Here is a 13,421-nt window from a genome sequence, read left to right as displayed (position 1 = left end):
CAAGTCCCTGTACTACCCTTCGGACCCCATTTTCTCAAGTCCTGCCTGGGCCGTGCCTCCCCAGCTCCCGTCATGTTCTGCTCCCCCAGGAGGCCAGGGGAGGGGGCAGAGCGAGTGTATGCGGCTCAGAGAGGACAAAGCTGGGAAGGCCCAGGCCAGAGGCCGTTACCGTGGGGGGATCGGGGGGAGATGGCACCCCAGCCCCTCTGGGCGCACAGATCTGCATGGGAAATCCAGGATGACAAGTCAGCTGAGGAGACGGGCATGGGGCGGGAAGGGGGAGCGAGAGGAACAGCGTCCTCTGGGTGTGTGGTCCACAGGACTGGAAGCGGGGGTTCAAGACGCCCTCAAGTTGGGGTGAGGGCTACATACGGGAAAGATGACAGGCAGCCAAAAACGTATCACCAATAAGGGCCAAGGGTGAACTAACAGGTTAAGTTTGGATTCAGGGGTTCTGAATTCTTATCCCCAAAAAAGGGACTGGGGGTTCCCAGTGTCATCCCTGGAAACAGAGGTTCAGGTTGGCTCTGAGGGGTCAATTTACAGTAGCAGGACAGGAGCTGGATTCAGGATCAGAGGTTACCTCCTAGAAGCTGGGGTCTGGGGGTTGGGTAAGTCACCAACCTGGAAGTGGGGGTCAGTATCACTTTCCCCAATTTGCTGCAACAGCTCCCCACTGGCCTGGCCCACGTTCCCAGCTGCTTGCAGCAGGTTCTGACGGGGCTGTGGAGAGTGAACACCGGTCAGAAGCTGCCTAATCCCTGCCCACATGTCCACGGGTCCTACACGCCCATGGGTCTCACCCTTCCATCCCGCAACATGGACCGCCCCCTTCTCCTTGGGCTCAAACCCTCCCCTCTCCCTAGTGCCAACCCCTGGCCCCTGACCTCGGCACTGGCCGGCTGGGCACTGCGCAGCAGTTCTGACACCGCCCCCGCCAGGCCCTTCGCTGCCTGCAGCAGGGGCCGGCCACTGCCACCTTCGTCCTCCAGCAGGGCAGCCAGCAGCTTCACGCCACGGGACATCTCCGTCAGGTTGGAGGAGATTGTGGTGACTGCACAGCCCACTGCGGTGTAGTCTGTCTCGGCAGGGTCCCCTGGGGGGAGAAGGAAGAAGAGGAGGCCAGTCACAGGCAGTTAGTCACACACACGTCCTGAGAGAGACGTACACACGAAGTCCCTTCCGTGAGTCAAGGTGCAGTCACACCGAGCCAGTCACACTCACGCTTGCACATGCTCGCCCTCCCCTCCGCCACCGCACACAGAGGGCTGGGCATCCGGCCTACCTGCTGTCAGGTTCACCACGGAGGCAGTACCGGCTGTGATGGCGTCTACCTGGGAGTGGATTTCATGCTTTGATTCATCCATCTTGTTCTTACGCCAGGCCTTCGAGGCCTGAGAGAAAAGAGGAACAAACCTCAGGACCTGCTCTGCTGCAGTTAACCCCAACCCTGCTCCTTGGAGTCCCAGCTTCAGCACCATCGGCCTCTCCTCCGTCCCATACTCACAGCATCCTGGCCCAGAGGGGGCAGAGTGTCAAAGTCATCCAGAGTGGCCTGGGCAGCCTGCACAGCTTGCATGCTGGAGTTGATGGTTCCAGTGAGTGCCTGCTGGGCTGACGTCTATGAGTCAAAGAGAGAAGTAACAGGGAACATTTAGAGGAGAGAGAAGGCAAAAGAGAGCCTGAGGCCGAGAAGGAGACAAATAGGGACACGGGAAAGACTGCCGAACTCCTGGCTAGGCCCAGCCAAGGGGGGCTAGGCCCGGAATCATGGCGGCAGTGGGGGCACTCTTACCAAAGGAGGCATGTGTCCTCGGTGCATCTGGCCACTGGTGATCTGCTGCTGGGCAGGTGGCATGCTGCCCACCTGGAAATTTTCAGGACCAGAGGCTCCGGAGCGCATGATGGCTGGCAGGGCCACGGAGCCATGCTCCACCTTCCCCACCCGGTTACACTGCTGCTGAAGGACTGTTGACCTAGAGAGGGGACGTACGGGGAGCACTCCGAGGACCTCCTCCTCTCATCCCTTCCCACCCCACTCTACAGCCTCCGCACGTCCTGTGGTCCGGGCGGTGCGTGAGGTCTCACCACAGCCTGCGACTGGTTAGAGGCATCCTAAGGACTCCCCACCTCCCACAGTCTTGGGGGTCCTGCCTTGCCTTCCCTGCCCAAGGGATGGGGTCAGCCCAGTTCCCCTCGTACTTCTTGGGGGACACCGAGTCCTCCAGCATAGTAGACTCCTCGTCTCCTTCCAGTCCAAAGTGATCCTTGCTTTTTTTCTGTAGGGAGAAAAAAAGAACAAGAGTTAAAGAAGAGGGAAGTGGGAAAGGCAGCCTTTTCATTCCGCAGTCAGCCATCTTCCGGAACTTGGGTCCCCCTTTCTAAAGGACCGGCTTGGGGACAAGGTAAGGGAGGAGAAGGAGAAGGTGGGGGTCAGGCAGTGCTCACCTTCTTAAGGATGATATCGATGTAGCCAGCAATGAGCTGTGCGATCTGCTCCCCCTCGGTTGTCTGCACCGAGTAGTAGCCATCTTGGTAGTCCCCGAAATCCTAGGGGGACAAGGTGGGGACTCAGTGGGAAAGCCTGAATCCACCCAGGATGGGAAAGGGTGGGGCGGGAGCCCAAGGTTGAGCTGATGAGGGATGCTTCCCCGCCCCGTGCCAAGAGCCTCTAGGACAACAGCCTTTCTTTAATCTCCTATTTCTTTATTTTCCTTGGAGGGAAATATTTTATTTCCGAGGAGTGCTCTTTATGCTACAGTTTCAAATGCGTGGCATTTAGGAAATCTCTCTTCTCTCACCCTGAATTGGGAGGACACATTTATCATTTATCATTAAATGACTATAGTTAAGGATTAGTACTACTACCCAAAATGGAAAAACCACCTTTACTAATTTCCCTTCTCAGTGGGGCACTTCCTCAAGGTGGGATCAGTTTTCAATTCATAATGCCAAAACATAAAGCTAGAGGAGGAAACTACTGTAGTAGCTGTAGTAGCTGTTGCTGAAAGAGGGGAGGCTTATTTTTCTTTCTGTCACCTTTTTCTTCCCTCTCCCCAAGTTTCCTGTGATCTCAGCTTGCTGGTTACAGTTTTGTTCCGTTGATTTAAAAAAAATGTTTCATTTAAGCTTTCCTCATTCTCCAGGAGAGTTTCCCCTCTATTCTAATCTCCACGTTCCTGCAATAGTTCCAAAGTTTTCCTTTTTTCTGGAGTTGCATTCAGTGCACCTACCCCTGAGCAGGGGTGCGGGGGAGACCTCTGTGGCTGCCCCTTCTCTGAAAACTCCAAAGCCCTTTCTCCCCCGAGACCCCAGCTCACCAGGGTGAAGCTCTTGGGAGAGGCAGCCCAGCGTTTGATGTTGGTGAGGTTCCACTCCTGGATCACCTCTTTGGTCTTCTCGTCCACTCGCATCACACACTCCTTAGTGATGCCCAGAAGCCTGGGCACCAACTTGTTTTTTCCTTTCATCTTTTCCTGTAGGGCAGAGGTTGTCATTGGTGTTATTGGTCAGGGGATGAGATCCAGACCACAGTGGGGTGCCGAGGTGGGCAGGGGTGAACCAGGGTGTCTATGGATGGACCTGGGACAAGGCTATGTTAGGATAAAGGGAAAGGGAAGGAAAATGCAGGGTAAGGAGGGAAGTGATGGTGGAGAACTGACAAAGGGGCAAGTTTTCACACGGAAGAGAATGAGATTCTTGGGGAACAACGGGAAATGTGACTGGGGGCAGGGTTAGAGGCTCAGAGAGGAAAGGGTAAGAGTGTAAGTAAGGGCGGGCAGAGAGAAGTATCCGTAACCCACCTTGACCAGGAAGAAGGAGACGCCGTACGTCTTGAGGGAACGGGCTAGCTTCACATAGCGTACCTTGGCCTCGATCTCACTCATCTGTCCACAGTTCTTGTGTGCCTTCGAGTATGAAACGGGGAAACATTTAGCAAAATGTGGGGAGGATGATATCGCAGATGAGGAATTAAGTTGGGATGTGAACTATGATGGGAGAGCATGATGGGAACAGAGGAAAAGTTAGGGGGATGCAGGCTATAAAAAATGAGAAGGTGAGGGGATGGGGCTGATAAAGGATATGCAGAAGCAATTATTCAAGAAGCGAGGGATACAGTTAAGGAACTTGCAGACATTCTGTAGACGTGAATGGATGGTTAGGAAGTAGAAGGTCAAATACAAGGCCTTTTGGGCTGAGGATTCAAAGAGTGGGGATAACACCTTCCGTCTGTACGAAGATATATACTCTTCACAGTAATTTAGGCATACTACCTCGTTTGATTCCCCTATCAATCCTACTCAGGGAAGATAGTTATCCCATGTTAGAGGTAAAGAAAAGAAAACAAGATTACTGAACTGAGTTCCACAGCAGATGCAGTGTGCAGGTGGAGACCAGAAGCCCAGGTCTTCTGCTTTCTCGGTGCAGGAGGGGTGGGAGAACAGCTTGGAGGGTGGAAGCAAGGTAGGGGTGATAAGGAGGGGGCGGGGGTCCATTTAGTCAGTAGGATTAAGCAGCAAAGCTCCCGGGTCATCCCAAACACTTTCCCCATCCCCATTCACCTGGAAGATCTTACGCTCTCCCTTCTGCTTCACATACTCCTTGGGCAGGAAGTCCTTCAGGCTACACCAGAAAAGGGAGGGTCAGCATGTAGTGGACAGCATCAGGGCTATGTGGGCCATGGACTGTGGGCCTAGGGTTGTAAGGAGATGTCTAGGAGAGTATTATCTTTGGGGAGAAAGAAGACTCAAGGGACTAGAGTCTGGATTGTCCCTGAAATCGAGATGACTTCGTACTAACTCTTGAATACAGCCTGTGTCCCTCCTTACAGGGAAAGAGACTAAGGGAACTTGAGTTGGAGGCTCATTCCTTCAGGAAAAGAGGGTCGAGAGCACAATTTTAGGGGACCAAGGGCAGAAGGAGCTCACGAGAAGGATGACCATGCTTGTAGGAAGCTGAGAAAGCCACACCAAACTGTAGATATTCTGAGAAACACCAGTGGATGAGACCTGTGAGACTTTGGAAATCTGATGTTCCCTGTGACGAAAATGTACTTTCCCTCTGGCTATTGCAGTACAATTCTTCAGAGCATCTCAGAAAAGTTACATGCTCACTTCAGAGGTAGGGGGCAGGGGCAGGGATTCTGGACTACATTTATATTCCACATGAGGCCAGGGAGGAGACAAATGGACGATGGACGCTGAAAAGGTACCCATGTGGGTCAGACCCTGGGACCTGAGAAGAGGAAACAGGGGAGAAGGACTGGGATGGAGACAGGCCCGTTGTGCTGGGGCCACAGTGGCAGGGAGTCCTGGGCCCTGCCAGGGTATGGGATGAGGGTCACTCACTCGAGGAAACCAGCCTTGTGCTTCTGCTCATTGTGGGGCCCAAACTGGATCTGGCATTGGAAGCCAGCGAACTCACAGGCCTTGTCGAAGGAGACAGGGTGGGAGCCATTCAGGATGTCATCTCGTGCCTGCAGAGCACAGCGAAAGGAGGCCAATGTTGTCTGGGATACAGAGATACCCCCACTGCGCTTCTGCCTCTCTCCCTACCACCCCATGCCAGGCAAGTCCTTTCCCTACCTGCACATAGAGAAGGTTCAGCTGGACAGGGTCCCGGGAGTCCACATTCTGGTCTGAGTAGAAGAACTTCCTCCGGAGCAGAAGCGTCTCGTGCTCCTCCACTCCCTGTTCCCTCAGCGTCCGGCCATGGTCCAGCCAGTTCACTGGGACACAGAGAGTCCTCTCAGTGTCTAGCCCCTAGAGCCCCTATGCCATCTAATCTCTGGCTTTTTGTTTGTTTCTTCATTTCCTACCCTCTCTCACTAATATGTTAAGTTCCGTGAGTGTAGGACTTTGTTTTACTACAGATGCATCCCCAGTGTTTAAACAGTGCCTTGCAAAAGCAAGTATTCAGTAAATAACACAGAAACGGCTGCCCCTGCCACCCTGCTTGTTTCGAATGCCCTCTTCTGTCCCTTTCTGCTTACGCTCGTCATCTGTGTGCAATTTCTGCTTTAGTTTCTCCATCTTCTTTTCATCTCGCAGCAGTGTCTTGTCCTTTCGTAAGGTCCCTGTCACCTCCTCCTTCTTCTCTTCCATGAGCTCTCGAACCAGTGAATATTCATCATGGTTGGTGATGCCTGGGGGAGGGGGTGGGTTGGCAGCATCCCAGGCACCGCAGCCAGGTCTTCCGGCAGAGCTGGGGCCTCCCCCTGCGCCTCCGGCCCCACTAGCCCCTTACCAATGCGGGCACAGATGGTCATGAGCATGTCAGTGACGGTCTTAGAGTCGTCCACCATGACAGTCTTCACAGTGCCATCCAGCATACGGATCTTCAAGGGCCTCTGTTTCTTCCTGTACTCCATGGTGTCCTATTGGGGCAGGAATAGGAGGCAGGGGCCCACTTTAAGCTAAAGGTATTACTTCCTTTTCAGGCAGCCAGAGGCGGAAGGAAAGTAGATTACTAAAAGGAAGACTATGGTGGCTCGCTCGAAAGCAGGGTATTATGACTGCCTGTAATAGAAAGAAGGCATGGAGGAGGTCAGAGACAACAGATGTGGGTGCTGAAAATAGGAAGTGGAAGGAGGGAAGTGATGGAAGAGGATATTGGTGGTCCTTGATGAAGTCATACTCACCCCATTTCGGAGCATGTAGTAATCCAAAGCTTTCCCGGCCTCCAGCCATATACCCTTTTTGGGGTCATCGTCTGACAGAAATAGCCCAAAGTCGCTGGCTAAAAGAGAGGATGAATCACCTCAGACTTATAAGGACCCCAGTGTGGCTGAATGGCTGCACCACTGCCCCTTATTATTTTCTCAGTGATCTGGGGCCTAAAGGGGAGGGAGGGAACCAAGGAGCATAGACCTGAGAGATGAAAAGCCTTGGGGGACAAGAAAGTCATCCCCCAAGGCCAAGAGCCTGGGAATGAGAAGGGACCAAGGACTCCCGCCCCAGCCACCTGGGTCGTCAGACTCACGAGGGCCAGACAGGGCCTCTGGGATCCGCTCACGGATGATGCGACAGGCGTCATACACCATGGTAGACGGCTCGAACTGCATCGTCTTTACCACATTCCCAATGCTGATCTTCAGCGAAAGTGCAACCATGGTGGCGGCTTCTCCTCTCCAGCCTGGCTATACCTGACCTGTGGCATCAGGGCATTAGAATACACCCTTGTTGGAGGAGAGGAGGCCCCCCAGATGGAGGCCCAGGAAAGGGAGTCACCAAAGCAGATAGCGGTGAAGTTGGTTTTGTTTTATTTAATAATTTTAAAGAATGAAAGATGAGTTGCATCAGATGGGTGCCTAAGGCGTCTAAGACATCTGAAGGAGAGGCTGGTCTGCAAGGTACAAAAGCAGGTCTGAAACGCAGTGTTACCCGAGGACACCGCCCCGCCCCCAGCACTGGAATCTGTGCCTCCCTTTTTTCTTCCAAGTGTTTCTCTCTTACCCTTGTCCCTGCTCACCTCCTTTCCCAGCCCCGCCTCTGCCCTGTTTTCATCCTTCCTGGTTCAGTCTTCTTCCCTCTTTGTCTCTTACTATACCCTGCTGGCTTCTTCCTGTCTGGAATTTTCAGAGCTCTGCCCTGACTCATCATATGATCTTCCCTCTCACAGCTTTAGCCTCCTCCTCTGCAGAATGAAGACGTTATATTAGATAATCCCCAAGGGCTCTTGAGACCTGCGAACACTGTCTCTAGCTAGTTCGGCAGGGAGGCCAAACACTTGCTGTTCAATCCATCCAGGCCCACTTGTCTCAGCTTTCCTCTAACCTGACATGCTGGGGGCCTCCCAGAGGAGCTTGGCCCATGTTTGGTTTCCCAGCAGTCAAGCTAGAATCATGATCTTCTAACCCAAAGGGATCTCAGAAGTGATCTAATCAACTCTTTAATTTTGCTGAAGGGGAATCAGACCGTGTGTGTGTCTCTGTGTGTGTCTCTGTGTGTGTGTGTGTTTCAAAGCAGGTCAGAGAAAGAGCCCAGTTCTTCTAACTCAGTCCTTGCTCCTTCTAAGTCACCAAGTTACTACCCAGTTCTCACGGTAACTCCTCCTATGCTCTCTCATCTTCAGTTAGTCCTTCTGAAACTCTGCCCTCCATCTCAGCTGCCTCTCCTGACAGTATTTTCATTGCGGCCGGGGACACCAGTCTCACCGAGCCCTCCCGGCACCACCTCTCAGTGGAGGCGGCAGGCAGTGCAGAGTGTACCAGACCACACGTCTGCCTAGCAGCTGATGATGTGACCCAGCTCCGCACAGAGACTGGTGCCTTTTACCTCAGAGAGTGAGCAAATCTAGGCTGCCCATTGCCCTCTCTACAAACTGCTAGCCCCAAAGGGGAGAAAGCAGACTAGACAGAAGGCTGGAAGCAGAGGTGGGGGTGTTAGGAAACAGCAGCTGAGGATCAGGGAACTTGGCAAGGGGTATGTTTTTGGAGGGTGAAGAGATTAGGAGGGATTGAAAATCTAGGTAGAAACAGGAGGCAGGAGGCAGATGTGGGAAAGGTCTGGACCAGGGATATGATAGACAATTTCTAACCTTATAAATAGTACAGAGTCTCAAAAAAGCAACAGCCACAGCTCGTCCTCTATCGTTACTCCCAAGAGCGGACTCTCCCAGTCTCCCCACTACTAGGTTTCTACTCCCCTCCCCATTCCTGGAGCACCTCTCCCCATAGCTGGACAGACCTGGCTGTTGGGTCGCTGGAAGGTCTGCGAAGCTGAGGGCACACTGAAAAGACCTTAGACCCTAAGCTGAAATTGCATGTCTCCCCCCATTTCCTCCGGACATATGGACACCCCCTTCTTCCTCAAGCACGGAAACCTCTGGTGAGACCCCGATAAGGGAGTTGAGTCATGGCTACCCTCACTTTCAGGCTGGTCCTCAGTGGACATCCACATGGCTACAAGAGGGTGAGGGAGGAAAGGGAACTGAGAGAGTTGGGGGCGATGATAGCACAGAACCAGGCCCCTGGAAGTATGGGGAGAAGCTATCCAATTCCTGTTCCGGCCTGAGAACTTTGCTCCCCTTTCTATCATGTTTTATGGAACAGCAACAATGCCCCCCCTCCGTGTCCCCCTCCCAGAGAACTCCTCCTCCCTCAAGACATTCCTGAGATACATTCCAGAGGAGTTGGGCAATTGTGGGGGGGGGGGGAATAGAGGACAGGAGGTCAAATCCCAGCAAGGAATGGAATGTAAATGTACTGGGAGTAAGGAATTTGGGGTACATAGAGAATACAGTCAGAGCAGGTACCCACAAAGGGAGCTGCAGAAAGACAGGGAGTTACAGAGAGGGACAAAGGGAGAGAGAAAGCTGAAGACAGAGTCAGAATGTAAGAGGGCTGGGGGAGTAACACTCAGTCTGTTACCAAATTTGGCCTCTGAGTCTGTAACCGCTGAGAGGGAGGGGAGGGTTGTGGGTGAGACTGACATATCCGGCCTCAGGCTGCTGGAGGCTCATTTAGGGCTGGACTGGGCAGCTGAAGGGCTGGACCTGACTTCCCCCAGCACGACCCTTCCCCACCTACATCCAGATCCATGCATATTCATTCTCCCTAGATGTACCCCAGCCTATGCAGAGAGCTCTTTCCCACAAAGCTACTTACACAGTCTCTACCTACACATTATCTCAAACACACAGCCCTACACAGATCCATCACAACCACGTCATCTTCCCATGGACTCCACCCCACGCACACAGCTGGGACGTACAAATACACCTCTATCGGCAAGCACACAGCACTCGGCCCCAACACCTCTCCTCTCATTATACAGACATTCTCCTTCCATCCATCCAGTGAGCATTTTCGAGGGCGTGTTATGGGAAGGCCTTGGGCCAAACTCTCAGTGGCGGGTAAGCCCTAGCCTCTGCCCTCAATGGGCTCCTGGTCAGCAGAGTGGATGAGCTACATACAGAGTTACAGAAGGCAGGATGTGGTAAGAACCAGGTGGTATGTGCTCACGGGAGAGATCCCTTTAGGTCAGGGAAGGGGGACTAAAATGTCTTCACGAAAAGTGTCATTTGAAGTTAGGATTTAAAAAAATAAAGATAATAAAAAATAACAATGATCTATCTTTTATTGACTATATGTCAATTTCTTTGTGTACATAATTTCATTTAATCCTTACAGCAACCCTGCAAGGTAGGTGTCGGTATTTCCATTGTTACAGATTAGGAAACTGAGGCTCAAAGAAGTTAAGCACTTGTTCAAGTGTTTAACTTGAACAAGTCACACAGCTAATAAGTCACACAAACGAATAAGTTGTGAAGCCAGGATCCAAACCCAGGTCTCTGACTCCGAAGCCCAAGCTCTCTCCACTATTCCAGCCAGCCGGAGATGAGTCAGGGGTGGCATTCCAGGCAGAGAGAATAGCATAAGCAAAGGTGGAGAAGCAGAAAATCACGGAGGGGCATTCAGGGAAGTGAGGAGGCAGGCTGGTTGAAGCACAGCGTACCTGCAAGTGAGCAGTGATGGGGAAGTCAAGGTTACGGTGGAAAGGCAGGGGGGAACTCGGCAGGAGTATGCGGAATTTCACCTACCGCAGGGCAACAGGAGGCAAAGGGAGGCTTTGATCAGAGAAGGGGCATAATCAGAACTAAACTTTAGGAAAATAACTCTGGCATCTACCTTGGAGATTGGTTGTAAAGACACTGCATTAGCACAAGTGGGAGGTAATGAAGCCAGAGTTAGAATGGTGGAGAGGAGGACATCACTCATTACAAATTTTAAGAGGTAGAACTGACAGGAGCTGATGACAGTCTGTCCTCAGGAACCAAGGCCCAAAGTCAGGCTGGGGTCCCATTGCTTCGCGTCATAAGTAGGCACTCAGAGTGGCTGGGAGAGCTTGAGTTTAGGCAAGGAACTGGGAAAGGGGGAAAGAAAGGAGCAGATGGAGCTGAGAATGTGAAGATGAGGCTGCAGTTAGGGGATGTGGTTAGCAGCCAGGTAGGGGCAGAAGGGATGGGGTTAGTGACTCTATCAGGCTGGAAATGGGGAAGACAAAGTGTAAAGAAAGACTGGGAAGATAACAGTAGGAAAAATAGTCTATAGTTAGTCACTGGATCAGGCTGGGGGAAGAGGAAGAATAATTATGTGGATGGTGGCTAAGACAGGGAATGATGGAGTGAGGTCAGAGGCCAAGTCAGGCTGCAAGAGGTTGAGAAGAGATGTGGTAAGTGGCTAAATTAGGCTACATTAGTGGGATGGGGGGGAGAGTGAAGGGACGTTGGCAGTGTCTAAGTAAAGATGGAGTTGAGGGGAATGGGATGCAGCCAGTGGCCGGGTCAGGCTGGGTAGGGGATAGTATTGTGGTCAGTGGCAGGGTCAGGCTGGGAGTGAAATGGGGGTGTGGTCAGTGGCCTGGCTGGGCGTGGGATCAGCAAGATCCAGTTTCCTCTTTGGGTCTCATTTCCTCTTTTCTCTTGGGGCAGTGGGGGAAGGGGATCTATAACTAGACCAAGAAATTAAGGAGGCTTAGAATCAGGGAATGGCACATAGCAGGGACCGTAAAGACCTGGCAGTAGTGTTGGACTGGTGGTGGGGTATTCAGCAGATGACCTGGAGGTATGCACTTGAATGAGTGGGTGAAAATGGTGGGAGAGTGCTTTAAAATGATGGGAAAGCTCAGATTTGCACGAGGGAAGGATGTGCGGATTCAGGGGTGGGAAGGGAGGCAGAATTGACACTGAGAACGGATGGTAAGGTGAACAACACGGGAGCATTAAAGGCAAGGGAAGTATTCTGTAAGTGGGTAGGCCTGAAGGGTGTGAAATGCAGGGCCAGGGAGGAGAGTTGGAGGGGAAGGTTTAATATCCAGGGAATGAGGGAAGACGGAGGCAGTAGGGCTGAACTTTCAGAGGATTAAGCCATCCCCTTCTCCCATGGGAGCAGTTTCCTTGGTCTGCTTCCTCCTTAATCACCATCCCGTCTCCCCTAGGCAGTCCCCCACTTGTTACTAAGCCTTGTACACCTCCTGAGTCTCTAACCCTTTCCCACCTCCTATCTTTTAAACAGCATGGTCCAGGAACCCCTGCCCCTCAACTGTGGTGGTCACAGCAAGAGCCCTAGGCTTAGACAGTAGAATGAAGCTGGAATCCCAGATGCTTGCAATTCTAGCTGAAGCCCAGAACCCTTGCCTGAAATTAGTTTGTCATTTCTCTGGGCCAAAGAAGCCCCTGTGACTACAGAAGCATAAGAGCCCTCCCCGCAAAACAAGGGCATCTACTTACCGCCAATCTCTTAAATTTACCTGCCCGAGGTCAACCACCCTGACCTCAACTACAACACCGAGAACTGCCCGAATTTCCTAACATTAACCCTGACCCTAATTTGTCTCCTGATTCCCAGTACTGGCTTTGACACTCATCTCTTTCTTAGCACACACCTGAATCCAATCCCTGATCCCTAATTTTGATCTAATTTTTACCTTTAGCACCAAATCCCGACCTTAACCCTAAATCTTGACCCCTAAACCTAAAGCTCATTTGTCACTTGATTCCTGATTCACCCCTTCCGTTTATCCCTAATACTGACTATGCCAACCTTCTCTAATCCCTAAAACTGGACTTCTAACCTAGTTCCTGTTGGTGACCCTTAACCTGACCCTGAACTCTAACTTTGACTTATGTTGGCTATCCTAGAAAACAAAATAATGCTCTTAATCCAAACTTCACCTACACAAAACGCACCTGACTCACACTAATAAATCTAAATTTTAACCCCGGTTTTATAACTCCAAAAGCTAACCTTAACTCCTAAACCCAACTCCACCTAATCTGCAACTCACCCAATGTGTTCCTACTCACCCGCTATCAACTAACCTCAAAGCCGATCCCCGCCCTGCGCCACACTGCCATCCACTCCTCACCCTCCCCCAAACTCATCTGCTCCCAGGAAGGGCCTGGCTCCTGAAAAACGGCCTATTTAACTCCGAGCACGGAGATACACTGGACGCTGATCTCTCCAACAGGACCCGAAACAGACGCAGAACAGTCAGCGGCCCCGCCCGCCCACCCGCCTCCCGGACCTGGCTTCGCAGCCCCACCCTGAAGCCCCAGCTCGCCCAGTCCTCCCTACCTGCGCTGCCCGGCTCTGTGCCCCGCCCGCTGGTCCGCTAACCCTCTCGTTCTCCGGGTGGCTCTCAGGCTCCGGCCTCGCCCTCTCTTCGACACTCTCTCGGCCACTTCCGTCCCGGGAACGTCCCCCACCCGCGGGCGGCGCCCTGGGCCCGCGCTCTATGGTCGCGGGGGCTGCAGGAAGCTCCTCTGGCTCCAGCTCTCGATGCTCGGGAGCCCGCCGACTACCGGCAGCCCCTCCCCGGCAGGAAGCGAGGGTGCGGCGCAGCCAGGGAAGGCGCCCGAACTGCGCCGGAGTTCCCTTTTAGGCTCTAATCCTTCCTTCTTCTAGCCCGGGGAGAAGG

The 13,421-nt window shown here is 52.6% G+C and overlaps 1 protein-coding gene across 3 annotated transcripts in view; it reads right to left on the bottom strand.

Moving 5' to 3' along the window:
• The window catches only part of TLN1 (talin 1), a 32,017-nt gene extending 18,624 nt beyond the window's left edge, over positions 1 to 13,393 (bottom strand). Inside the window, exons 1-18 of one of the 3 annotated variants that reach the window (XM_082843027.1) lie at positions 13,079 to 13,393; positions 6,982 to 7,149; positions 6,641 to 6,738; positions 6,247 to 6,376; positions 5,993 to 6,145; positions 5,586 to 5,728; positions 5,349 to 5,476; positions 4,563 to 4,623; positions 3,804 to 3,908; positions 3,321 to 3,476; positions 2,449 to 2,550; positions 2,203 to 2,279; positions 1,796 to 1,976; positions 1,508 to 1,621; positions 1,286 to 1,394; positions 888 to 1,096; positions 625 to 723; positions 170 to 220 (exon numbers count right to left, since the gene is read on the bottom strand). In XM_082843027.1, coding sequence (XP_082699153.1) covers positions 170 to 220; positions 625 to 723; positions 888 to 1,096; positions 1,286 to 1,394; positions 1,508 to 1,621; positions 1,796 to 1,976; positions 2,203 to 2,279; positions 2,449 to 2,550; positions 3,321 to 3,476; positions 3,804 to 3,908; positions 4,563 to 4,623; positions 5,349 to 5,476; positions 5,586 to 5,728; positions 5,993 to 6,145; positions 6,247 to 6,376; positions 6,641 to 6,738; positions 6,982 to 7,111 — 2,046 coding nt within the window. In that variant the 5' untranslated portion in view covers positions 7,112 to 7,149; positions 13,079 to 13,393. The remainder of the gene's footprint in view (positions 1 to 169; positions 221 to 624; positions 724 to 887; positions 1,097 to 1,285; positions 1,395 to 1,507; positions 1,622 to 1,795; positions 1,977 to 2,202; positions 2,280 to 2,448; positions 2,551 to 3,320; positions 3,477 to 3,803; positions 3,909 to 4,562; positions 4,624 to 5,348; positions 5,477 to 5,585; positions 5,729 to 5,992; positions 6,146 to 6,246; positions 6,377 to 6,640; positions 6,739 to 6,981; positions 7,150 to 13,078) is intronic. The other 2 variants (XM_082843028.1, XM_082843029.1) reach the window with 2 other exon arrangements.
• Between the last annotated feature and the right edge of the window lie 28 nt (positions 13,394 to 13,421).

Source organism: Leucopleurus acutus (assembly GCF_964270905.1).
Source record: "Leucopleurus acutus genome assembly, chromosome: 7".
Classification (NCBI taxonomy): Eukaryota; Metazoa; Chordata; class Mammalia; order Artiodactyla; family Delphinidae; genus Leucopleurus; species Leucopleurus acutus.
Note: the sequence above shows the minus strand (reverse complement) of the source record. Positions and strands in the feature narration are given on the sequence as shown.